Below are 26008 nucleotides of genomic sequence, written 5' to 3'. Positions count from 1 at the left end.
GGTTAGCTCCCAAGAAGTTGATTCTCAGAACCAGGAATCAGGCAGAAGTATCAAGGTCTTAACTGAACAGTAGTTAAATCCAATTAGGCTGCAGTCCAGTATTCCCTTGGAAAGCATCCCAGTGGCCATAGGATAGTTTGGATCTTCCAGTCCCCAAGAGGGGGAAATCCAACAACGGACCCTCCTTCCAGCCCCCTCGGAAACCTAAACAGCGCTTGGTTTTCCAATGCCAGCGCTCCAATACCATAGAGGCAAAAGGGGACGCAGATCAAGATATGTATATATGTAACATGTGTGTTAGCCCTGATGTTGGCATGCCTAATATCCTTCCCTTTGCAATCAATGGGAACGAATAAAGAAGGGGTCAGGAAGCCCAGCACAGGAACAGAGCAAGGAAAATGCCATCGCACCCTCCCTTTGGACTGAATGAAATGATTTTGGTTTCTTTGTTTTTCCTTTTTCCAATCTTGAGGTGTGTGGTTTTTTTAAGTTGCGTGAAAATCCTTGCACATTTTTGTGTACATTTCTCCTAATGCATGCATTTATACATATACATTTTTGCAAGCAATTTGCCTAATATAATGCATTTTTAACATTACTTTCTCTAATGTATGTATTTTTGTATGTCTTTTCGACTGGAGAATTTCATTGCAAAATTTGGGGAAGCGTGAATTTTGAAGGATAACCAAATTTTGGTTCGCATACTGGTTCAAATGTGCAAACTTAGGTAAGTTGGCATTAAAATGCAAACCTAACCAATTTCTCCCCCTCCTTACCATTCCTTCTGCCCTACCAGTGCAAGCCTAGAATTTGGATGAGGTGGTTTGTCCACTATCAAATCTCCCCAATGCTCTATTAAACTAAATTTAGGATTATGGCACTTCTAATTCCCAGGGCAGGTATAGTGATTGAAGCCAAGGATCACAGAAAGACAAAACAAGTGAAACAAGCTAGAAGAGTAAAACAGGCAGATATTTAAAACTATCAGTCTTGATGAGAAATTAGTGATAGGCCTGTAGAAGTTCAGAGTCATGATGGAGCGAGAATGAATATTGTAAAACTAGGAAAGGTGAAGTAGGTATGAGCCAGAGAGCCTGGCTCTGTGCAGAGGTGGGGTAAAAAGCACATACCTGGCCTCACAGTAGCAAGTTGTGTGTTGCATATGCAGGTGCTAGGAAACAACCTTTATACCTACTAGCCAATAAGTGCCCTGATCGAACTTAGCCAATCACATGTCCTTGGGTTTGAAAAGCTCTTGTGATGTCATAGTACTACAGGACAAGGATTAGCCAGGGTTGAGCAGTCAAGTGGCTATGTTTATGGACATCATCACATCACTCGAGATGGTGAAAACTGAGTGTACTTTGGTGAGTTCCAAAATTATCTCCCCAAAGTAGGGATATTTGAGAAGTTTGTTTCAGTTCATTTTTGATCAGTATTTACCCAGTTTGCACCTTCCAGACCGAAAATGGAACTCAGATGCAATCTGCAGTCAAAGTCTGTTTGTGGGTCCATGGATGACAGCTGGTTGGCCACTGTGTGAAGAAAATGCTGGACTAGATGGACCCTTGGTCTGATCCAGCATGGCTCTTCTTGTGTTCTTATGCCTTTCACACCTTAGCCCAAAGGCACATATGAGATGGGGCCAATGGTGCAATCCTTCTTTTCCGTGCATTCATGTTCAACGTAACATGTGAAAGGAGCTAGTGTGTGGCAGTGGTGAAAAAGGCAAATTCTATGCTAGGGAGTATTAGGGAAGGGACTGGAAATAAAACTGGCAGTATCATAACACCTTTATATAAATCTATGATGCAGCACATTGGAAATACGGAATCCAATTCTGCTTGCCCCATCTCTAAAAGGATATTGTAGAGCTGGGGAAAGTACTGCACCACTCTCCAAAGGACAACCAAGTCACTATAAAGAAAAGCTGAGGCATTTGGGGATTTTTCATTTGCAAAAATATATAACCAGGGTAAGAAAAAAGACACCACGGTATGGTAGAGTTTTATAAAATTATGTATCCTGTGGAGAAAGTGGATATGTACTAGAACTCAGAGTAATGAAATGGACTGCCAGTAGATTCAGGACAGACAAAAGGAAACACTTCTTCACAGAACACTTGTTTCATGGATTCCCTGCCACAAGATGAGGCCAGTAGCTAAGATGATTCTATGCTTCTATGACTTTAAAAGAGGGCTAAACAAATTCAATGGATGATAGGCCTATCTATAGCTGGCTATCAGGATGGCTATATGGAACCTCCATGCTCAGAGGCAGTGTACCTCAGTATACAAGCAGCTGGAGAGCAACAATGTGAGACGACTGTTCCTTTAATGCCTGGCTTGGAGGCATTAGGTTGGCCACTATGGGAAACTGGATTCTGGACTTGGTGGGCATTTGGTCTGATCCAGCAGCGTTCTTCCAATGTTATTATATTCACTTCTCTTTTTAAGGGATCTAGTCTCTTCTGGCTCAATAGCAAGGCCTTGCTTGCTTGGTTTTTTGAGGTTATACAGGGGATGGTTATAAACTGGCTAGGGGTGCAATCCTACAATTCCCAGCATTCCCCATAGGTTTGCCCCCTTGGTAGTTGAAATACAGATTTGTCCGGCTTTTATGAACTACTACATTCTTCCCTCTCATGTTTACCACAGTACTAGCAAATGTTTCCATGACAGCACCCCATTTTTACAGGATGTCTAAACTGGCCTTCACTGTCCTGTTATCTAAGGATGTCCACTGATGAGTTCTTCCTTCCAGTATTCGTTAACTCAAGGAAAACATGTGAATAATTATCAACAACCATATGCATGATTTCCTGGACTAGGATGTTGACCCAGGGCACATTAGACTGCATTCATAATTAACACACCCACAAGCCTTTTTTACAGAAGCCGAACTCAAAATTACCTAGTGCTGCCTTTCCCCACCTGGTGCCCTCCAGATGTGTGAGATTCCAGATGTGTGGGCCGACCTAGATCTTATTGAATTTCGCAACAAACTTAAAAACACAAAGTAAATGAATACTGTATTTGTCACATCTCTGCAAAGGCATCCTCCTCTCTGTGAATAAGGAAATGTGGAATGCTGTGTGCAAAAGCATCAGAATATATTCAAGAAGGGAAAAAGAAGGTTCACAGTCAGCGCTGAGTAATTCATGCCTCACACTGCTTTCTGGATACTCAGAAAGATATAATTTCACACATCCCTGGAGATCTGCACTGTGGACAGACTTAGCATGAGGGGTAAAGGCATATGACTGAAGCGCTATCCCCAGTCTCATAATCCCACCATCTTCTGTAGTGGAAGGAAGTACGAGATAGTTTTCCTCTAACCTCATTTGTACCTCTCACTTCTTTGTCGGAGGATCACAAAGGCACTATCCCATGATGTAGCAGAAAGGGCTTTGTAACTGATATGCAGTTTTTATTCATTCATTTGCCACGGAGAGTAAGGACTGCCACAAATGGAAGTTTGTTAGAATATTGGGATAGCTGATGTCATTCCTACCAAAATAGTGGTGGCAATAGAAGCAAGCTATGATGTGTCTGAGCAGAAAAGAAAGCAAATCCATTTTAGTGAGGGGACTAGTTAAAAGGAAGTTGACAGGGATCTACACTACTGCTTTAAAGCACTTTAAAGTGCTTCATAACAGTTTTGGCAACTGTTTCAAAACGTTTTTAAAGTGCTTTAAAAGCAGTAGTGTAGATCCCACCCACCTCAGGGGGAGAGTCAAGAGCATCAAATCTTTCCAGTATGCTTGAATGTTCTTTAAAATACAATAATAGAAGCTCAACAAGAATCTATCTATATAAAACACTTGGGTATGCAGGTATGTTTCCGTGAAGATTCCAGCGTTGCTAAGCAACCGTGGCCCCACCCCCCACTGTTACAGCTCAGTAACTCAAACGCAGGTGGGGAGTGGTGGGGGGAGGGAGGGATGACTGTTGGGACTCTTAAGACCCAGCGGCCAATCAGCAACCAAGCTGAGGCAAGCAAAAAAACCTACCACCGTCCCCCACCCCGCCGCATCACGTGCCCTTGTGCTCTTTTCCCGTTGCTAAGCAACCGTACAGAGCGAGTTCGGCCTCCCCTTAGTCCCATCGGGTCCGCCTGGGCAGAGCTCGAGCACGGCTCCACCCCCATGGTTTTAATTTTTGTAAACCGCCCAGAGAGCTTCGGCTATTGGGAGGTATAAAAATGTAATAAATAAATAAATAAATTATTGCATTTCTATATATAGCCGAAGCTCTCTGCGTGGTTCAAATGAATGTAACAAATCCATTGGGAAAAATGTAAAAGGCAATGCTTATCCCCAGTGTTTCATTTAATTGTATGGCTATCCGTCTAAGGAGCTCAGGGCGGCAGACATGGGCCCTCTTCCTCCACGTTTATCCTCACAACCACCCCGTGAGGTAGGCTGGGCAGGGAGAAAGAGGGGGAGCCAAGGCCACCCTCACTCTCGACAGAGGGAAGACGGGCACCTGAACCTCGCCTGGTGCCTGGGGGTGGGCAAGGCCAACTAAGGCCCTCTAAGGCAGCTGCTTTCGCCTCAACGGATGTTCCACCATCCTGCGAGGGGGAAACAAGCGGCCTTCTCTGGGCTCGCTGCCACTGCTGAGTAACGGGCGCCCCTTCCGGCACCGCCCACCGCTCCGCTCTGTTGCCTCAGAAGCAACCATGGTGGCAGTGAACCAGGCTTTCCTGCGGTACGTGAGGGGAGGCTTAAAGATCTCTCACATGGTATGAAGGGTCTAGACATAGAATCATAGAATAGTAGAGTTGGAAGGGGCTCACAAGGCCATCGAGTCTAACCCCCTGCTCAATGCAGGAATCCACCCTAAAGCATCCCTGACAGATGCTTGTCCAGCTGCCTCTTGAAGGCCTCTAGTGTGGGAGAGGCCACAACCTCACCAGGCAACTGATTCCATTGTCGTACTGCTCTAACAGTCAGGAAGTTTTTCCTGATGTCCAGCTGGAATCTGGCTTCATTTAACTTGAGCCCGTTATTCCGTGTCCTGCACTCTGGGAGGATCGAGAAGAGATCCTGGCCCTCTTCTGTGTGACAATCTTTTAAGTATTTGAAGAGTGCTATCATGTCTCCCCTCAATCTTCTCTTCTCCAGGCTAAACATGCCCAGTTCTTTCAGTCTCTCTTCATAGGGCTTTGTTTCCAGACCCCTGATCATCCTGGTTGCCCTCCTCTGAACACGCTCTAGCTTGTCTGCATCCTTCTTGAATTGTGGAGCCCAGAACTGGATGCAATACTCTAGATGAGGCCTAACCAGGGCCAAATAGAGAGGAACCAGTCCCTCACGTGATTTGGAAGCTATACTTCTATTAATGCAGCCCAAAATAGCATTGACCTTTCTTGCAGCCATATCGCACTGTTGGCTCATATTCAGCTTGCGATCTACAACAATTCCAAGACCCTTCTCATTTGTAGTATTGCTGAGCCAAGTATCCCCCATCTTGTAACTGTGCATTTGGTTTCTATTTCCTAAATGTAGAACTTGGCATTTATCCCTATTAAATTTCATTCTGTTGTTTTCAGCCCAGCACTCCAGCCTATCAAGATCACTTTGAAGTTTGTTTCTGTCTTCCAGGGTATTAGCTATCCCACCCAATTTTGTGTCATCTGCAAATTTGATAAGTGTTCCCTGCACCTCCTCGTCCAAATCATTAATAAAAATGTTGAAGAGCACTGGGCCCAGGACTGAGCCCTGCGGCACCCCATTCATTGCCTCTCCCCAGTTTGAGAAGGTTCCATTGATAAGTACTCTTTGAGTCCGATTCTGTAGCCAACTGTGAATCCACCTAATAGTTGTTCCATCTAGCCCACTTTTAGCTAGTTTGTTAATCAGAATGTCATGGAGCACTTTGTCAAAAGCTTTGCTGAAGTCAAGATATATGACATCCACAGCATTCCCACAGTCCACAAGGGAGGTTACCCGATCAAAAAATGAGATCAAATTAGTCTGACAGGACTTGTTCCTGACAAATCCATGTTGGCTTCTAGCAAGATTCCATGTTGGCATCTATAACCTTATTTGTGGTGTAGAGAAAGTGAAGAGAGAACTTTTCTAAATAATAATAATAATAAGATCTCAGGACCCTTCAATGAAATAGCATAGAGGTAGATTTGAAGACAGACAGATGAAAGTACTTCTTTGCACCATAATGCAAAATTAACTTGCAATCCCTGGTTTACAGGCATGTCACATGACACCCTCCCCCACTCCCAAACCCCACTCTTCGTGTTATTTCTCCCTCAACATTCCATTGCTTTCCAAACTACATTTTTGTTTGTTTGTTTTCAGTACTTGCAGTTTCCATGGAATACAAATACCAAGTGGTATTATAAGCGCTTCTCTACATTTTATAAAAATTGCTCTTCCTTACCAGGCTTTCTACTTCCACTTTCTTTCTGGGATTATGATCAGCACCATTACATGGGTGGCCAGGTAGTTTGAACTGAATACTACTTCTCTCTGTATGCTCCATTCAGTTCCATTCACTTTCATGAGACAGCACCATCTAGTGGTATAATGATAGCACAATATCAAGTTTACACACTAGGCAATATCACTAGTTCCCAGATAGGATCTGAATGACCAACTGAGATTTTGGGATTGTGGTGGTCAGCTCTATGAAAATGTCAACCCAGTGTGCAGCTGCTGTAAAAAGGGCAAACTCCATGTTAGGCATAATTAGAAAAGGAATTGAGAATAAAACTGCCACTGTTAGTTTTACCCTACCCTGTGCCTGCTTACCCTACCCTGTACCTGTTTGCATTCTCTTCCCTTCCTTATTGTTTTACTATGATTTTATTAGATTGTAAGCCTATGCAGCAGGGTCTTGCTATTTACTGTTATACTCTGTACAGCACCATGTACATTGATGGTGCTATATAAATAAATAAATAATAATAATAATAATAATAATAATAATAATAATAATAATAATATATTGCCTATATATAAATATATGGTGTGACCATGCTTAGACTGGGTTCAGATAACATGATAACCAAAGCTGGTTATTTAACCCACCATGGGTTTAACCCACCATGGGTTATCATGTTGTGTGGAGGGAGTTTTTAAACCAATGGATGGCTGAAATAACCAACACAAACAAACAATGCTGTGCAAATAACCAGGGTTGGCTATGTGAACTGCCATTGGTTATCATGTTGTGTGGAGGGTATCATTGGTTATTTCCTCAACCACCATTGGTTATTTCATCAGCCACAGAGACGCAAGCCAAGAGCTGTCAAAGTGGTGGCTGCCATTCTATTCCACCATAGAAACAAAATAAACCCAATGAATTAAATTGCAAATTTTAAACAATCATTGCAGAAAATTCGACCCATAGACATCAAACACTTTAATCTAATCACAACAGTATATTAAGACCAAATTTAGTCAATTATTGTCATGTTGTGTGGGGAGTACCCCCTAGATAAACAACTGCTGATTTGATTATTACCCCTCCCTTGACTATCATGTTGTCTAAACACAGCCTGAGAATACTTTGTACAGTTCTGGTTACCATACCTAAAGAAAGATATTGTAGAGCTGGAAAAAGTGCAGAAAAGCTAAAATGATCAAAGGGCTGGAGCAACTACTATGAGGGAAGGTTACAACAGCTGGGATTGTTTAGCTTGGAAAAAAGGAGGCTAAGGGGAGATATGATAGAGGTGTACAAAATTATGCATGCTGTGGAGAACTTGGATATGGAGACAGTTTTCTCCCTCTCTCAAAATACTAGAACCCAGGGTCATCCCATGAAGCTGATTGGTGGGAGGTTCAGGACAGATAAAAGGAAGTACTTCTTCACACAGCACATAGTTAAACTATGGAATTTACTGCCACAAGATATATTGATGACCACCAGTTTAGATGCTTTAAAAGGGGGGTAGATAAATTCCTGGCAGAGAAGACTATCAATGGCAAATAGTCCTGATGGGTATGTGCTACCTCTAGTATCAGAGGCAGTAAGCCTATTTACACTGACTAAAAAACCCCACACACCTCCTACCACTTCTCCCACAATTGCATTTGTTTGTGACAATCATGTTACAAACATGGTGGATACTGCACTCTATTCATTAGCATGTGCCACCATACCAATTAATCCATTTTGCAGAAATACACATGAAAGGAGCCCTAGAGTAGATCTTCTCTAGTCATAATGGCTATATGCAAGATTTGGATGCAAAGCCGTATGTCTCTGAATGAGTACCAGTTCCTGGGAGCAATAATGGGAGAGGGTCTTGCCTTCATGTCCTCCTTACGGGCTTTGGGGAGTTGCCTCTGATTCCCCCCCCCCCAAACGCACTGCATCACGACCGTGAAGCGAAACCGATAGTGTTACATTGCAGGAGCAAGCACTGGTTACACAGTCAAGAAAATTTGCAGCACCAGTGTCACACAGCGGTAACTTGCAGCAAAATACGAGCGCCAGGAAAGCTCCCATTTTTTTTAATAATAAAAAAAGTTGGTTTCTGACAATTCTGCAAGGTGTTGTAGCTTTGAAAGCTTGCACACTTCAGCAGCAATTGGTGCTTGAGGACTCCAGGCTGGTAGCAGTTATACTCTGGGTAAGTTCCGATCAGCTGCGTAGGCTCACATTTGGTCGATGAATGAGTGCTGCAGAAGTTCAAAAACTGGAGAGTTGTCTTGCATAGTCCTTCAACCCACAGGTGTTCCAATCCCTCCTCCCGCCCCCCTGAGACCACAAGCCGAACATTGCTCAACTGCCAGCTTGGACTGTGACAGGATGGAGGCCCAGGATATATTTAGAAAGGATTCTTAAGCCGGTGCACTCTCCCTATTACAGTTGCTGGCTAAACTAGGTCGCTTATAATTGCTAAACCATACTGCTTGTGTTCTTTCTCGGACCTGATTTGTTGGACTGGGAGACAGTAAAAAATGGCTGACATTTCCACCTCCTAGCATCTAGAACAAAAACAGAATCAAATGTACAAGCCGTTGCAGAAACAGTGCACTTTTGGAGAGAAACAGCATGTGGGGGCTTGATGTGATTGTTACGTTTTAGAAACTAGACAGTTTCTAAAAATGAGAGGGCATCACCCATTTTATCCCCACAGGGTGATACCAAGAACTATCCGTCACAAGCGCATCCCGTACCGGTGCTGTCCTTTATGCTGTTTTTAACATCATCGATTCCCACTTCGCCACCCCTTCTGGACTCTTGTTTTAAGTTTCCACATTGAGTTTGGCAATCAAGGAGAAGTCCTTTTAGGGGGCATAGAAGCTTCACAAAGCAAATTCTCCAAGAGCAACAGTGGTGTTAGCAGGATTTACATGTGGGCAAGGGCTTAAGGCTGAAAGGGCAGCCAGGAAAGGAGGGGGGGAGTTTCAAAGGGAACATGTTCTGAAACTAGACCCTTCTCTCTCGCTTTGTGAAATGTGTCTCCTTCCTCAGGTTTAGGAAATGGATCCCTGCTGGGATTTCCTTTCAAAGGTGACTTGTAACCTACTCGTTAGGGTAAATTTCTGCAGGGTACCCACAAACGGCATCTTTGGCAGGGCCAGCCAAAAGCCGTGTGTGTGTGTGTGTGTGTGTGTGTGTGTGTGTGTGTGTGTGTGTGTGCGCGCGCGTCCATGTCTCGATGTGTGTGTGCAATTTGGGTGAGGGGAAGCACTCGCTTCTCAAAGGGTGGGGGGAATACCCACAGCACTTGGCAGCAGCAGCAGCAGGAACAGCAGCAGTAGTAGCAATAGACGCTCTCGGAGGAAAGGAGGAGAGGCAATGCTCTGATGGGTACTATGGAGTTTCAAAAAGACTCCAGTGCAGTAGCTCTAGAAATGCTTCTCATAGTCCAGCCTGAGAAGAGGAAGATCGTGCAGAGGTTGCAGATAGACACACAGACAGAGAGCCATACTTCACACCAATGTCAAGGTAAAGAAATCTGTATTGACTGGGTAGTTTGCTGGGATGGGCAGTGCATGCAAATGCAGGAGGAAACACAGCAGGATGAAGGGGGGTTAAGAGAAAGAAAAGAGCTATTTTTGCACATATGACCCCCACAAACAATAATTTAAGAAAACATGGAAGATCCCTTTCTCTTAATTCCTTTTGCAAACTTTTGGCTCAGTTCCTATGACCAACCTTCAAGTGAAGAAAAGTTGACGGGGCTGAATGCTATTTGTGTTGCACGCAAAGCAGCACGAGGCATCTCTGTGTGGCACACGCTTGGGGCAAACCCATGCAGCAGAACATAGAGAATAAGCACAATATAATGTATGGTGGTTATGTGAGTAATATGTGCACACCGTCCTCTCTCAATGTGAGATTTTGCAGTGTGAGAAACCTGCAAAGTCTCATTCAGAAAATGTCCTTCGACTGCAGACAGAACCAGCGAGGGAGTAGACTGACACACTGAGGCTGTAATTCAATCCCCGGTCTGTTGCCATCATAAACAAAGGGAACAAATGCTTGTGTGTTTGTGTGTGTGTTAGCCTGCATGTGTGTGATTAATAAAAGGAACCTCAGAATGAGCCATTTATAGCTACAGTCGAAACAAACACCTGAATCAGATTTTGCAGAGGATGTGATCATAATGGTGACTTAAGTACTACTCTTTCACTATGTAGAAACAATAAATAACAACAACAACAACAACAACAACAACAATAATAATAGAAGTTAAGGATACCTGATCTTGGAACTGAGCAGAAGAGCAATTTATTTATTATATTTATATTGTGTCCTAGAACCATTATCACGATGAGCTCATGGTGACATATGTGTTTATTTTTCTCACACATACACACACTTCTACCTTCACAAGAACACTGTAAGGTAGGTTAGGCTGAGAGAAGGTGACCGGCCCAAAGTGCCCCAGCGAGATTCATGGCTGAGCAGGGATTTGAATTGGATTCAGTCCAGTCCTACTACAACACTCTAATCAGTATACCATACAGGCTCTCAAAATTGAGCCAGAATTGAATCATCAACTCAAGGATAACTCACTGACCTGCTTTACACATAGACAACACATGGGTTGTTTAACCCATGGGTTGTCAAGGCTCCCTGCCACCCGCCCACTCACTGCTTCCACTTTGCATCAGAGTTTAAACCCATGGTTTTGTTATTGAATTAAAACTCTAGATTGTTGCATGGCTGGGTTGTTTTCTAAATATGATGCAAAGTGAAGGTGGTGAACAGATGGGAGAAAGTGAGCTTGCTGCCATGCGACCCCAACCAACCATGGTTTAATTAGTTCATAGCTGGTTGTTACATGTGAATTTGGTTGCTGAGTATTTTGCAGTCCTCTGTTCTACCCGTTGAGCTATCAAATGATTTAAAACAAGTGACTGAGGTTCAAACTAAACATTCTTCTAATCATACATAGTAAAGCTAAGTATGATAGGTTTATTTACTCCAGTGTAATCAATCATGACTCCAATTTAGAGTGGGGTGATTTGTTAAATCTTCCACACACCCATTTTCATACCAAAATTCCACCTGAGGACAACCTTCAATTTTGCATTGTTGTTTATTCATTCAGTCGCTTCCGACTCTTCGTGACTTCATGGACCAGCCCACGCCAGAGCTTTCTGTCAGCCGTCGCCAACCCTAGCTCCCCCAAGGTTGAGTCCGTCACCTCCAGAATATCATCCATCCATCTTGCCCTTGGTCGGCCCCTCTTCCTTTTGCCTTCCACTTTCCCTAGCATCAGCCTCTTCTCCAGGGTATCCTGTCTTCTCATTATGTGGCCAAAGTACTTCAGTTTTGCCTTTAATACCATTCCCTCAAGTGAGCAGTCTGGCTTTATTTCCTGGAGTATGGACTGGTTTGATCTTGCAGTCCAAGGCACTCTCAGAATTTCCCTCCAACACCACAGTTCAAAAGCATCTATCGTCCTTCGCTCAGCTTTCCTTATGGTCCAGCTCTCACAGCCATAGGTTACTACGGGGAATACCATTGCTTTAACTATGCGGACCTTTGTTGTCAGTGTGGTGTCTCTGCTCTTAACTATTTTATCAAGATTTGTCATTGCTCTCCTCCCAAGAAGTAAATGTCTTCTGATCTCCTCAATGTGAATTAATAGTACTATTTCTACTAGGTGGCTTACTAGGTGGACCTAGGTAAGCCACTATTCTTTCAGTCCATCACCTGTAACAAGGGGATAATATTAGCTTACCTTTCGGGGGGTGTATTAAGGATTTCCAAGATTACGCACATGGCACATTGTTTATGCTGAAATGTTCTGTATGTAGCATTAAAAGCATTTCACAAACATGCTCTCTGAAATCCTTACAACAACCCAGTCAAGTAGGACAGTATTAGCTCTGTTCAGCCATTCCTAGAACTGTGTTGCCACAAAATGTGAGGAGCAAGGGCACTCCAGACCACCAGTTTCCACCATCTCGTTGCCCCCTACAGGTGGAGGCCAACAATTTGAAGAGGAGAGCTTCCCCTATCTGGGGAGGGGGGCTCTCCACGTGAGCCAGAATGCTGATTCCTGCCTGGTTTGGGGTGATCCTCGCTCACACACACCTTACAACTGCCCACCCCATTCAGCAGGGTCCCAGACCCTCTGTGTAGCATTCAGGTGGGGACCAAGGCTGCCAATGAGAGGAGAGATCAAGGAAGTCGGCTTCCCCTAGTTTGGTTGCCTATGTCTACATCTGGATCCAACCAAACAACTCTTTAAAGTGTTTCAGTGGATTACCTGAATTAATACAGATATAAAGGAATTTAACTTTGTCTTTAAGGAGTAGACTAACCTCACTAACACCAGGGATATCCAAAATAAATCAGGCAATTACAAATCTGACTAATCAGGAGCAATATTTACAGAGACGTATGCTCACATATGGGATAAAGATAAGGGAATTGCTAGGGTTACTTGCAGTCTGCTGCAATTCTACCGCCCTCATTCACATCAAGTATCCTTTGGGGAAGAAAGAGCTGGTGTGACATAAGAATAGATGAAACATTTTTAATTACTGGGCTGGGGGCATGCAGGAAACTGGCAAAAACTAGCATTGTGATCCAAAAGTCATTTAAACTGTAGTTCTCAAACTATTTACTTTTAATTAACCCCATTGGTCTCTTTGGGGTCACTTTGGATACGTAAAGGCAGCATGGTTGGCCATAAGAAAAGAAAAGCTGAAATCCATATAGTATCAGGCCAGATCTACACCTTGTGTCAAATCATTATGAATGCAGAATAAAAAGCAGAAAATAAGACCATGAAAGCAGTATATGGAACGTAGATTGTGCCCCAACACTTATCAGTGCACTTCAATACGGCTATAAAGCAGTAGTGTAGATCTAGCTTAATACTAGGGATGTGCTCCGCTTCTCTTCGGTTCAGAGAAGCAGGAGTGAGGCGGCCTAATTCGCCTCCGGAAAAGGCGGAGGTGAAGAGAGTCAGGGGGGCTGCGGATTGAGGCGAAGAGGATCGCCTCAATCCAGAGCTTCACCTGCAGGTAAGTGGGGGGAGGGGGACTAATCTGGCACAGCTGGCACCGCCATCCATGCGGCGGCGGCGGCAGCGGCAGCACCAGGTAAGGGAGCAGGGAGGAGGGACACTTACCTTCCTCCATCGCGGGCTTCAATTGAAGCCTGCGACGAGGAAGGTAAGGGGGCGGGGGTGGTGGCTTATCTTGCGCTGCTGCCGCCGCCATCCATATAGTGACAGCGGCGAAGCCGGATCTCGCTCCACGGAGCGGAGCGGGAGACGGGCGGAGCAGCACGAAGAGGATCGGGCCCGATCCGGATTATCCGGATCAGGCCACGAAGAGGATTGGGGGGGTCCGTGCACACCCCTACTTAATACCTTTATTAGGCCAACTCAGAGATCACAAAATAAAAATAAAAATGTGCAAGCTTTCAAGATCTCACTTGATGAATAAATCTAGAGGTCTTGAAAGCCTGCACATTTTTTGTGATCTTTGAGTTGGCCTGATAATGATATTATACTGTAAGGGTTCAAGATAAAGAGTTTATGAAGTGTTTCTGCAGCTATGAGCCTCATGTGGCGCAGAGTAGTAAGCGGCAGTTACTGCAGCCAAAACTCTACCCACGTCCTGAGTTCGATCCCCGTGGAAGCTGGTTTTCAGGCAGCCGGCTCAGGTCGACTCATCCTTCCATCCTTCCGAAGTTGGTAAAATGAGTACCCAGCTAGCTGGGGGAAAGGTAACTGTGACTGGGGAAGGCAATGGCAAACCACCCCGCTACAAAGTCCGCGAAGAAAACGTCAGCGAAAGCAGGCGTCCCTCTAGGAGTCAGCAATGACTCAAGTGCTTGCACGAGAGGTTCCTTTTCTTTCTTTCTTTTCTGCAGCTAAGCTCTATACCAGACAGCAGCTCTGCAATCCTTCAGACACTTTGGTGCAAGCCCCATTGAACTCTGAGATTTATTTCTGAGTAAACATGCATAGGATTGGCCTGTGCAAGCGCAGGGTGGACGTCATTTATGCCAGCAAGGTCTGGAATTCTTGTAGAAAGAAGAAACATTTCTACAAGCTGGGCTGTGTCATGATCTCAGGATCACACCTTTGCAGCTGCAAAGAGATTTCTTAGTGAAATCTCAGAGATCAGTCAGAGAGCTAAGCCGGACTTCAGTGCCTGCATAGTTCATTGCATGCAGTAAATTATTCAAATTTAAATTGTGCAAATTTATACAGGGTGAATTATTCTATTTCCTTGACACAATCTTTTTTAAAAATACAGTATGCACAGCCTGGTTGAAAATGTACAGGGCTCCTTTAATAGTTGTATTGAAAGGGAAATTTCAGCAGGTGTCATTTGTATGCATGCAGCACCTGGTGAAATTCCCTCTTCATCGCAACAGTTAAAGCTGCAGGAGCTCTGCCCTCTTTTGTAACTGGTCAAGAGGGCAGGGCTCCTGCAGCTTTAACTGTTGTGTTGAAGAGGGAATTTTACCAGGTGCTGCTTGCTTACAAATGACACCTGCTAAAATTCCCTTTTCTATGCAACTGTTAAAGATGCAGGAACCCTGTCCATCTTTTCCTTGCTCTCCCCACAACTTTTTCCACTTTCCTACCACCTCTATGTTTTCCAAAATATTCAAAAGCTTGCCATTTGTACATATTCTAAATATGTCTGCATGTTACTTTGCATGTTTTTATTCTGAAAATGTAATTTGTGTTACCTCAGAGTATATAGTTTCCGATGTGGGGCTGGGGTTTGAAGGGCATGTCTAACCCTGACTAAAGTTTCAATTGTGAGAGCAAAACAAAGAATTAGACATTAAGGAACAAGAATACCTTCAAAAATAGCAAAAGAAATAGACAGTCAGCACTGGCTGATGTTTTCCCAATGAATCAAAGGCCAAATCACCTGGGCTATCCATTACATCTTATTGATATAGGGCGGGATATAAATGGTTTTAATAAATAAATAAATGTTCAAATTACCTGACAGTTCCGTTTTAAGGTAAATTTCTGAGTTCTTGAAAGTAAATAAAAAACAACATAAGCTATATCTGAGAAGGTGGCCCAACATGGAAACCTTTGTCAGAAGTTTCATCTGGGACAGGTCCGGCCCTACCATTATATAGTGTGAGGCAATTGCCTCAGGGGCAGATGCTGGGGGTAGTTAGGTTTTGCAGGACAGAGCTGTGCCTATCACAAGGCCCACTCTGCGACCCCTAAGCTAGCCTGCTGCCCTCAGATGTCATGCAGACACTGTCCTTACACCAGTGCTGAAGTTAGCTTCAACTACCAGTACAGACAGCTTCTGTACATGGAATGGGGGAATGGTCTTATCCTTTGCCTCAAGCAGCAAAACATCTTGGGGTGGCCCTGGTCTGGGCATGAAATTTTAATAACATTATCAGCAAGAAGGCTAAGCTAAACTCTTTCTCACTGATATGCTAGCTTTCTATGGGCACTGTGCAGCAGGTGGAGGTTTACGGCTGTAATCCTATACCCACTTACCTGAGAGTAAGTCTCATTGAACTCAGTAGGATTTACTTCTGAGTAGACATGTACAAGATTGCACTGTATAAGGGGAGCATTCAAGTATGCCATCACTCACCTGCATTTTGAAGTTGTTGGAGGCCAGGATGGATGATGCCACATGCTGCTTCTGCACACTTGAATGGGCTCTTAGACACTCATGCTATTATTTACTGTTTTCTAGGCTTTCAAGGAGATGGCAATGGAAACAACAAACGAGAGCAATGCCGAGGAAAGGACCTTCATGGTACGTCACTTTCTCACACCCTTTGGCTTTACATGTGAGGAATGCAGTGTATTCTAATACTGGTTAGAGCTGGGGTGTCAAAACTCAGGCTCATTGGCCAAATCCAGTCCACCTACTGTCCCAATCCAGCCTCCCTGGGTTCCACAGAGGTCTACAACCCCTTGCACCCAATGAACAATCCTTTGGGGGATTCCTGGCTTTTGTGCAGTACCTCCCCTTCTGCAATGCTGATATGCCTTTCCTAAGGCTTAGAACCTTCCTACATGAGACATTTACTGTGCACCCTTGATTCCTCCCCTACAGTAGTTTTGGGGTGCTTTATATGATGTCCTCATCCTCCGGGGCCTCTCCTGTTCTTTGCAACCATTACAGGGTGAATGTGTTTGGGACAGGGAAAGTGTGGTATCAGTAAATGGTGGCATGAAACCCTGACATATTTGCCTAATTCTGCAGTACCACAGCTTCACCTAGTGGTTGTGTATTGGAACATATACAAAAGGAGAGAAAGACACCCTCCCAAAAGCATGTGTAAAGTAGCTGATCTTAATTCCACAAAGAATCTAGAAGCAGAAGCCTTGATAAAGTGGTGGATTAAAAGCCTCATGTAGAAAAGCCCTTAGTTACTGGTAGCAAGAGCTTTAAGCTAAGATACATTGGGATTTTAGCCATGCCCCTTTTTGCTCCTGGCCCCACCCACAACTAGAATGGAGCCCCTGAGAGTTTCTCCAAAATTGAATTTAATGATTAGGTTCGACACCCCTGGGTTAGAGACTTAATCATACAATGTTAAGAGAGGTTTAACTATTCTCAGCTTGCACCTGCTTCTGAGTTGGCCCAAGATACCTTGATGCCTGGAGCATAACGTCCAAATTCTGACTCCCCTCCCAGAGAGTGGTCAAAAATGCAATCATAAAATAAATAACTGACAATCTGCTACCCTTCAATGGCCCTGGAAAATCTGTGCTCACTCTGCCTAATGGTATTGCTGGCCCTGATATGCACAGCAACATGATGGATGCAGCAGCATCTTTGGGTATCATGCATGCACATTTTTTAAAAAAACATAGCCAAGAGCAAGCAGCTGCAGAATTCTTCAGGATTGACAGGAACAGGTCCAGGGATTTTGGTACAGCCAGGAATTTTTGTACTGGGGGGTCAGTTTAGGGGAGAAGGCTCCCAAAGCCCCAAATACAGAAACAACCAATTTCAAATATTAGCAAGCTGAATTAAAAATCTAAGGGCTTCTCTAAACAAGTGATTTATAGCATGCTCATGGCTGGCCACTTATGGAAGTTTGTGTGTAGATTACATGATGGTGTGAATGACCAGGATGTCTCCCATGGTTTCTGTTGCAAATTCCACCATGAACAGAACCACTTTTAAAGTAGTAACATCCCCCCAAAAGCGGGATCTCCTGTCACTAGGTGATGCTGTCCCAATTGAAGTGAGCTGAGGGGGAGTACTCAATTCAAAGCACGTGGTCACCCTCTCCACCCATGTAATGCAGACCATAACAATCATGCCAAAAAGCAGGAAGCACAAAAGCCATGGGTAAGCAATGCAATTTCCCCTTAACGTAAAGATGCCCCAAATATTAGGCCTTATCATCTAATAGATGTGCCCATTCTGATAATCTTAAACCACAGTACAGGTAACAGTTATTCTTCTCCTGATTCTGTGCAAGCAGTCACAGAGTGGCGGGGCAGGGTGGGGGGGAGTCCTAGTGAAGGATCTGGGTGTGATGTTTTCAGATCAGAAAGGGAAAACAGCTGCTTGGCTTGACAATTGAATCTGACTTGAGTTTACAGCAGCTTCCACTACCTCTCAGGTTATCTGCTGACGATCTCTATTTGCATAAAGAATTGCCAGAAATCTTCCCGTACCAAGCATGGAGGTGTCAACAAATCAATTTCAGGCACTGTGGCTGGATTACTGTACTTGTGAAGTCTGACACCATGAAGCAGCCGGTGCTCCTACAGTATTTCTGAATGCTGTGATGTAATTGCAGATTGAGCCATATTAAAACAAACACATGGCCATCACACACATTGCAGCGCTATCTCATCATTCATGGGTCTGAGCCATGCCAGCCATAAGATATGTGGGACCCAGAATGGCAAATGCATTTCTGAAATGCTGTAGCTTCTCTCTGGTGACTGTGATATACAGATCTTTGAAAGAATAAGGGTATAACCTGAAGTATTCATTTATGTAGACCAAATCATTTTGAGCATTCGGAAGTGTGGGAAGTGAGGTTTGACAACTATTTTAAATCAAAACCAGACCTAGAATAATGTAGGGTGACCATATGGAAGGGAGGACAGGGCTCCTGTATCTTTAACAGTTGTGGAGAAACGATAATTACAGCAGGTGTCTTTTGTATGCATGCAGCACCTGCTGAAATTCCCTTTTCTCCACAACTGTTAAAGATACAGGAGCCCTATTCTCCTTTCTATATGGTCACCCTAAATAATGTACATGTTAAAATATAAGCCTAATCAAACACTTTTTCGCTGGAGCTACCAGCCCTTTTTACAAAAAAAAAAAAAAAAGAAGAAGAAGAAGGTACTGGCCTTTTTTTACATTGGAAAAAAGTCTGACAACTCCCAGTATTCCCCAGCCAGCTGGGGAATGCTGGGAGTTGTCAGACTTTTTTTCTGTCTAAACATTTATTTATTAAACATGCATAGGATTGCACCCTTAATAGTTTAAATAGCCAGGACAGGCAATGGAAGTGGGAAACCTGAAACATGGGCATTGAATTGACCACGGGTGCTTCAGGACAAGCCTTTTAATCCTGCAATTGCCCTGCCTTGAGCTTTGAATGCTAGGGGTGGGGTATCCGGCTGACACCATTTTCCATGTGTAACCCTCCTGGGTTTTTTCCTCCACCACTTCTGTCTTTTTTCTTACCAGAAAAAAACAACCCATCTATTGTGGAAGAATGATGGAACAGTTGCACAATGTCTTTTGATTAGTAGCACTAGGAGTCCTCTGTCTGGAAACACCCCATGTTTACTGGCAAGACAAAGCTGGAAGCCTGAATTCATGAATCTTGAATCCCCAGATGCAGCCATTTAAATCAAACTGAAAATGTGGTCCAAAAAGGAGCAGCCACATATACATGGACTAAGGATGCTTCCAGATGAGACTTGAGGACTGCCTATACGACGCTGGGTTGCCCGGCCTTAAGCAAAACCCTGTGCTTTCTCTGCAGTGGGGTGGCACTGGCTAATCCTGATGCAGAAGGAGGGCATGGGCTTTCCATCTGCCATTGGCACCCCAGGCATTCCCCTTGCCCTCTGCCCAGGTGGACTGCAACCAATCAGAGGTCACCATCCACCCGGGGACGCCTCTGTCATGACTCATTCTGGGGGGGGAAAGTCAGGATAAGTCCCTGACTTTTTAAAGTCTCAGCTTCACAGGAAAGCCCTGCAATAGCTGCGAAGTGGCTGCTGCATTGTATAACCAACGCAGCGCCGCCACACACACACACCATGGGGCTTTCAAACCATTTTTCATTTCATTTATTGCATTTTTATACCGCCCAATAGCCGAAGCTCTCTGGGCCATTTACAAAAATTAAAAACTACAACAATATTTAACAATGTACAAATCAACAATACCACAATAATATTCAAAATATACTAAACACACCATGTACAGCAAAACAAATCAGGTAAGGGGAAAAAAGCTTTCAGCTCCAGCCTTGCTTTAATGTCTCCAGGTGGGGGGGAGGGGAGCAGGTGGAATAGCTCACCCTTGATGGTCCAGCATTCTCCCCCAGAAGCAGCACTCCCCAGCCTTCAGCGCCTGCCTTGCTTTAATGTCTCCAGGTGTGGGGGGGAGGGGAGCAGGTGGAATAGCTCACCCTTGATGGTCCAGCATTTCTCCCCCAGAAGCAGCACTCCCCAGCCTTCAGCGCCTGCCTTGCTTTAAAGTCTCCAAGAGGGGGGGAGGGGAGCAGGTGGAATAGCTCACCCTTGATGGTCCAGCATTTCTCCCCCAGAAGCAGCACTCGCCAGCCTTCAGCTCCAGCCTTGCTTTAATGTCTCCAGGTGTGGGGGGAGGGGAGCAGGTGGAATAGCTCACCCTTGATGGTCCAGCATTTCTCCCCCAGAAGCAGCACTCCCCAGCCTTCAGCTCCTGCCTTGCTTTAAAGTCTCCAAGGGGGGGGGAGGCGAGTAGGTGGAATAGCTCACCCTTGATGGTCCAGCATTTCTCCCCCAGAAGCAGCACTCCCCAGCCTTCAGCTCCAGCCTTGCTTTAATGTCTCCAGGTGGAAGGGTGAGGGAGGGGAGCAGGTGGAACCATCTAGGCATCTCCTTGCATACCACCATTGCCCTGCCTTGATCACTGAATTTTACGGGCAGTCCAGACATTGTCATTTCCCCTTGTAACCCTCCCATGTTTTCCCACCATTTCTCCCATCTTTTTTCTTGCTGCAGAAAAACCATTAAATGGGGGGGGGGGGGAGAGAGAGATGGAATTGATGCCCAGTGCCTTCTGATTTGTAGCACCTGTCTGGAAGCACGCTAACTCTTTCACAGCATGTGGCAGTCAGTTTGATGTATGAGCTGCTGCTACCAGACCTAAAACAAAACCCTTTGTAAATATAAAATATAATGAAGAACATGCATTAGACATTCAATTTATATTGATGGTTTTCAGTTCCCAAACTTGTGTTGTGCTACCAACACTCAAACTTTTTGACTGAAATTCAAGGTTCATTACCTGTATTCCGACAACAATGCAACAAATTGCACGGAAATGTAGAATTTGGAATGAACATTTTCAAATTTGAATTTATATATTTTTAAAGGCTCTGTATATATTTCAAATTATTTCCAGCTATATACTCCGCTGTCACTGCCCTATCGATGCCTTTTCGCCCCGAGGTGACCCCGTGAACATTGTGCTATGCTGTTATCAACTTTGCATACATTCTTAAAATCTGCAAACCTGAACGGGGTTCCTGCACTGCTGCTGTTTAAATAACTCACTCTAACAACAAACTCAGGTGGTGAGTGCTGACAGAATTAGAGCCAAAATGGGGCCACTGAGAGACAACAGGGAGGTATCAGCGAGCTCAAGAGAAGGCCAAGGTTTACGGAAGTACAAAATAAAAACCCTTAAAAAGTAAAATCTAAGAGGGGATGAGGATGCTTGTTTCTTCTAACATTTAACCTGCATTTGCAAGGGCAGATCCTGTTACCATAGTTTCCTGGTCCTCTTCTCACTGGAATGCTTCCTTTCTATCACCAGGCTGTGCAGCTCAGATGCAGCAGGTCATTACTTCCTGCTCAGCCCAAGGTATGTGGTAAACGGATAAATTATTTGATCATTTCCTTTGTCGGTGTTGCAACTTTCTGTGGGAAAAGTCTTACCGCAGAATGTCATAAGAAATGTAATGCACTTGGAAGTGATTTAATAGGTTGAAAGCAGCAAGCTATTTTGGAAAGTCACCATGTGAGGGTGGCCATATGGAAAGGAGGACAGGGCTCCTGTATCTTTAACAATTGTATAGAAAGGAGAATTTCAGCAGGTGCCATTTGTATGCCTAGCAGCTTCTGCAGACAACTGCACTAACGTTATAAAGCCCTGAGGAAGAACGCAACCGTGTTTGAAACGCATAGGCACCTGGCACTTTAATAAAACTTTTACAAATAATATTATTGTAGAAGATTACTTGGTTCCACCCTTGCCTTTGGCTATTTTTTACTCCCCTACGGGGTTTTCCTTACTTTCGCACTTGCCATTTATATGCATGCAGCACATGGTGAAGTTCCCTCTTCATCACAACAGTTAAAGCTGCAGGAGCCCTGCCCTCTTGACCAGATACAAAAGATCACAACTTGGATGGGAATTGTTTAGCTGGACCAAAGAGCCATCTAGCCCAACATCTGTCTCCATAAGGGGGTCATTAGGTGTCCCTGGGAAGCAGAGTATGATAGAGATAGTTTCCTAAGCCTCAGTAACAGAATTTATTTATTTATTTATTTATTGTGTTTGTATACTGCCCCATAGCTGAAGCTCTCTGGGCGGTTCACAGAAGATAACAGAAGGGTCATAGCTCAGAGGTACAGCAGCTTCACTGAATGCAAAACGTCCCAGGTTCCATTCCTGAGAAAGTCTCATGTCTAAAGTCCTGGAGAACTGCTGCCAGTCACTAAAGTCCAGCCTCCCCAAACATGGTCCCTTTCAGACATATTGGACTGCAATGCTCATCATCCCCAACCAGCCTAGCCGATCGTGATGTTGGTTGAGAATGATGGGAGTTGTAGTCCAGCACATGTGGGTGGGGCAATCTTGGGAAAGGCTGCTGTGGAAGATACTGTGCTAGATAGACCAATGCTCTGAGTTGGCATTAGGCCGCTTCCTGACCATGATTTTCAAGTGGCAGTGACCACATTTTGTGACTGGCCTTTCTTCTATTTCCTGTTTGTTGATGGGACTGCAACACTTTGGCCATCCCCCACCCCACCACCCATCCCATGGCATTTTGCTGCAAACCTTTTTCTCAAAGAAGTAGTATGGTGGGCATGATTTTAAACCGTACCTTGCATAGAAAGGTTAGAAAGAATTCCACCAAACTCAACAAACACAAAAAGAACAGCATTTGATTCTTTAAACTGGAAAGAGGAAAAATGAAGGACTGACAGGGCAATTACTTGACTTCTTTGCCTGCCAAAAGGCTACAGAAAACCATGAAGTACATCTGTAAGTGCCCAGCGGCTCCCAGACAAATCTCCCTGTTTGATGAGGTGATATGAAGCACAAGGGAGGTACACAGCTGTCATAACACGTCTTAACTTGAGGAAGGCACCGGGTTTCTCGTGGCCTCTTTCTGGGATAGTCTGAGAAATGAGAATTGGCTTGAGATAGATGCACATCCAAACCCTTTAAGAGCTTATACTGAAAGCATGCTAAAGGTAGCATATTTATATGGGAAATCACCTCATAAACAGTAATTCTGTATCTTTTAATACCAAAGTGATGGGCAGGAAAATGAACAGTGAGCAGGGAAGAAACAAAGGGTCTGATGTTTGGAGCTGTTTAACAAAAAGTGAAGGATGTTAAGAAATGAAGTTGTGACTTGGACAAATTATGTTCCCTCTGCCTGTGTATTGAATAGTGTGGTTGCTTAGGCAGCACTGAAAAAGAGATAATAATGCATCACCCAAAAAGAGGACAGATTTACATCAGTCTTTGCTTATATTAATATACATGTAGCTGCATATTTAATAATCATGATTATAATTTAAAAAGACTAGAAGGCTGTCTTCATGGCACCGTCTCCCTCCAAACCCACACAGTTTTCCTCTCCGGGGTGGCGTCAGGAAATCCCAACACCAGGGAGGGAGCACGGGGGTTCTGGCAGCCATCCAGGTACTTGAGTCGTCCCCCTGCCCTCTTCCTGGTGGAAGGTGACCATCGTCACTCACCTTCTACCAGTGACCATCCCCAGATTAGCCCCAGAGCAATGTCAGATGGTGGAAGAGCTGTTCTAATGTCGCTCCGATTGAAAAAGTCAGGTTAAGTCCCCGACTTTTTCAATCCGCAGCTTTGTGGGAAAGCCCCACGGTGGCTGTGAAGCTGCACCTGCATCATATAACTGATGCAGCACAGATCTGCACCACCACAGGGCTTCCCCCGAGAATAGACAGCCTCTATGACCAGGTGATACGTGTGCCTGCTCAGCCTGCTATCCAAGTGTAACTTCAAGACCCTTCCTCTTCCTTCTTATGTTTCTTTATCTTTAAACTAGATTTGGACTGGACAACCCTTCAAACAGAGGACTGTCCTCTGATCTGAGAGGCCTGGAAATAGAGGACTGACCTCTGTAGTGTAGGACACATGGTCCCAGTAGGCCCTACTGCAATCTCCTTCTTCTCTTGAAGGCCTGCCTTGGGGCATTGGAAGCTTCAGTGGAAGGAAGGAATCATCAACAATTGGGCAGAGGCCGCTCGCTTGAACAGGAAGTTGCTCACACAAGCTGCAGCTGACAACCAATTTCCCACTGTAGCTCCCTTCGCCACCTCTCAGGTCTTTCCTGGGTGTTCTCTGACTTCAGGCTTTAGGAGCACACGTGAGGCTGCAGTAGGGTGGAGGGGAGGAGGAAGTATTTTGGCCTTGCATGCTTAGATTGGATGCAACCCAATATGTTGCATCCAGTCTAATATCTAATCTTATATACAACCCAATATATGCTTATATATTGTATTATTTTTCCCAGGATTGACCAGCTTCAAAATTCTTCTTTGTTTTAGGAACTCATGTGACAGTAGAGGTACATGCTAGAAATTCCACCCCACAATTATTCAAGAAACTCTCCTTTGGGAAAGGTACGTAGCTTTTATAAAAGCAAGTCTTTAAAAAGTATATTAGATTAGATTAAGTTATATCAAATTGTATTACGAGTGCTAGTGAAGCACAGTGGTTAAGGGTACCGGTACAGCCCTTTTCCTGGCTACGTGGCTCTTCATGCAACAAGAGGGCAAAGACCGGGGGGGGGGGGAGAGTGTCACACAACAGCGATAGCAGTACATGTTGTCTTCTGCCCCGGGTGGTAAGAGAACTTGCACTGGGGCTGCAGAGAGAGACCTAATACAGCAATTCTATTGGGTGAACAAAAGGATACTGTGGGGTACGGAGAGGAAGCAATCCTTGGCATCACAAGTAGTGATGTGAAAAGAAGGGAGAAACAGGTTCCCAGGATGCAAATGATTTATTGATACAAAGCCCAACGTGTTTCAGCCTGTGTCTTTTCAAAAGGCCTCCTTCAGAGATTTGTAAGAAGAAGTCTGCAGATTTTCCTCTAGCACTGGGCTGCGTCATCTAATACTCATTGGCTGGAGTCACCAACGAGTATCAGATGATGCAGCCCAGTGTTAGAGGAAAATCTGCAGACTTCTTCTTACAAACCCCTGAAGGAGGCCTTTTGAAAAGACACAGGCCGAAACACGCTGGGCTTTGTATCAATAAATCCTTTCCCTCCTGAGAACCTGTTTTCCCTTCCTTTCACCTGACTTATAGCTTCAGCCCACGTACCTGTTTCCCTCAAATTATGCCCTACAGCGCTAAGCTGGCACCATTGTTGTTGCTAGCTAATCACACCCTGGGCGGCAGTGCTCCTAAGATCCTTTGCATACCAGAAAAGGGTTTAAGGGGGAGAATATTTAAAAACTCATTAAAAATCAACAGATGACCCAATCTGATTCAAATTTGGTATGCTTAAAGCTCTCCTTAATATCTATTACTGTGCCAATTTCAATGACTTTATCTTTAAAACTTACACAAATGTAAGTATTTGTTTAATTTTCTTTAAACATATCAAATCCTTCTCCTGCGCCCCCAGTGGCCACTTGAAACACAACAAATGATTCGCTCCAAAACTAGTAGCAAAATAGGTTGGGTCTTTTGCCTTTGAAGCACAATTAAAGCAGGATGCATGGGAGTACTTCACAGTCAAAGCAGATTATAAAATGGAAAACTTCAGAGTACTTCACAGTAAAAGCAGATTATAAGCTGGAAAACTTTGGAGTCCTTTGCACGCAATTCACAGTGATTGCACAGTATAACATTGGTGTGATAAAGTTCTTGGATGCACAAGTAGTGCCCATTTACAGAATAGGAATGAACATACACTACGCAACACATGGTCATGTCTGACAACACTGCTGGGCTCTCATTTGGGGAAGGTAGAGATTGATTTACAGCTATAGTCAACAGCAAATCATTTCATCCAAGACCTGTCACAATGACCATCAAAGAGTGATGCAAAATGGGCTGGAT

At 44.3% G+C, this 26008-nt stretch overlaps 1 protein-coding gene across 2 annotated transcripts in view; it reads left to right on the top strand.

Moving 5' to 3' along the window:
• The first annotated feature begins 9639 nt into the window (after positions 1-9639).
• The window catches only part of KY (kyphoscoliosis peptidase), a 38837-nt gene continuing 22468 nt past the window's right edge, over positions 9640-26008 (top strand). For both annotated transcript variants that reach the window (XM_063132312.1, XM_063132311.1), the window contains exons 1-4: positions 9640-9929; positions 16151-16213; positions 21479-21526; positions 24484-24558. In XM_063132312.1, coding sequence (XP_062988382.1) covers positions 9788-9929; positions 16151-16213; positions 21479-21526; positions 24484-24558 — 328 coding nt within the window. In that variant the 5' untranslated portion in view covers positions 9640-9787. The remainder of the gene's footprint in view (positions 9930-16150; positions 16214-21478; positions 21527-24483; positions 24559-26008) is intronic.

Source organism: Elgaria multicarinata, chromosome 8 (assembly GCF_023053635.1).
Source record: "Elgaria multicarinata webbii isolate HBS135686 ecotype San Diego chromosome 8, rElgMul1.1.pri, whole genome shotgun sequence".
NCBI classification, from domain to species: Eukaryota; Metazoa; Chordata; class Lepidosauria; order Squamata; family Anguidae; genus Elgaria; species Elgaria multicarinata.
This window is presented reverse-complemented; position numbering and strand designations above follow the sequence as displayed.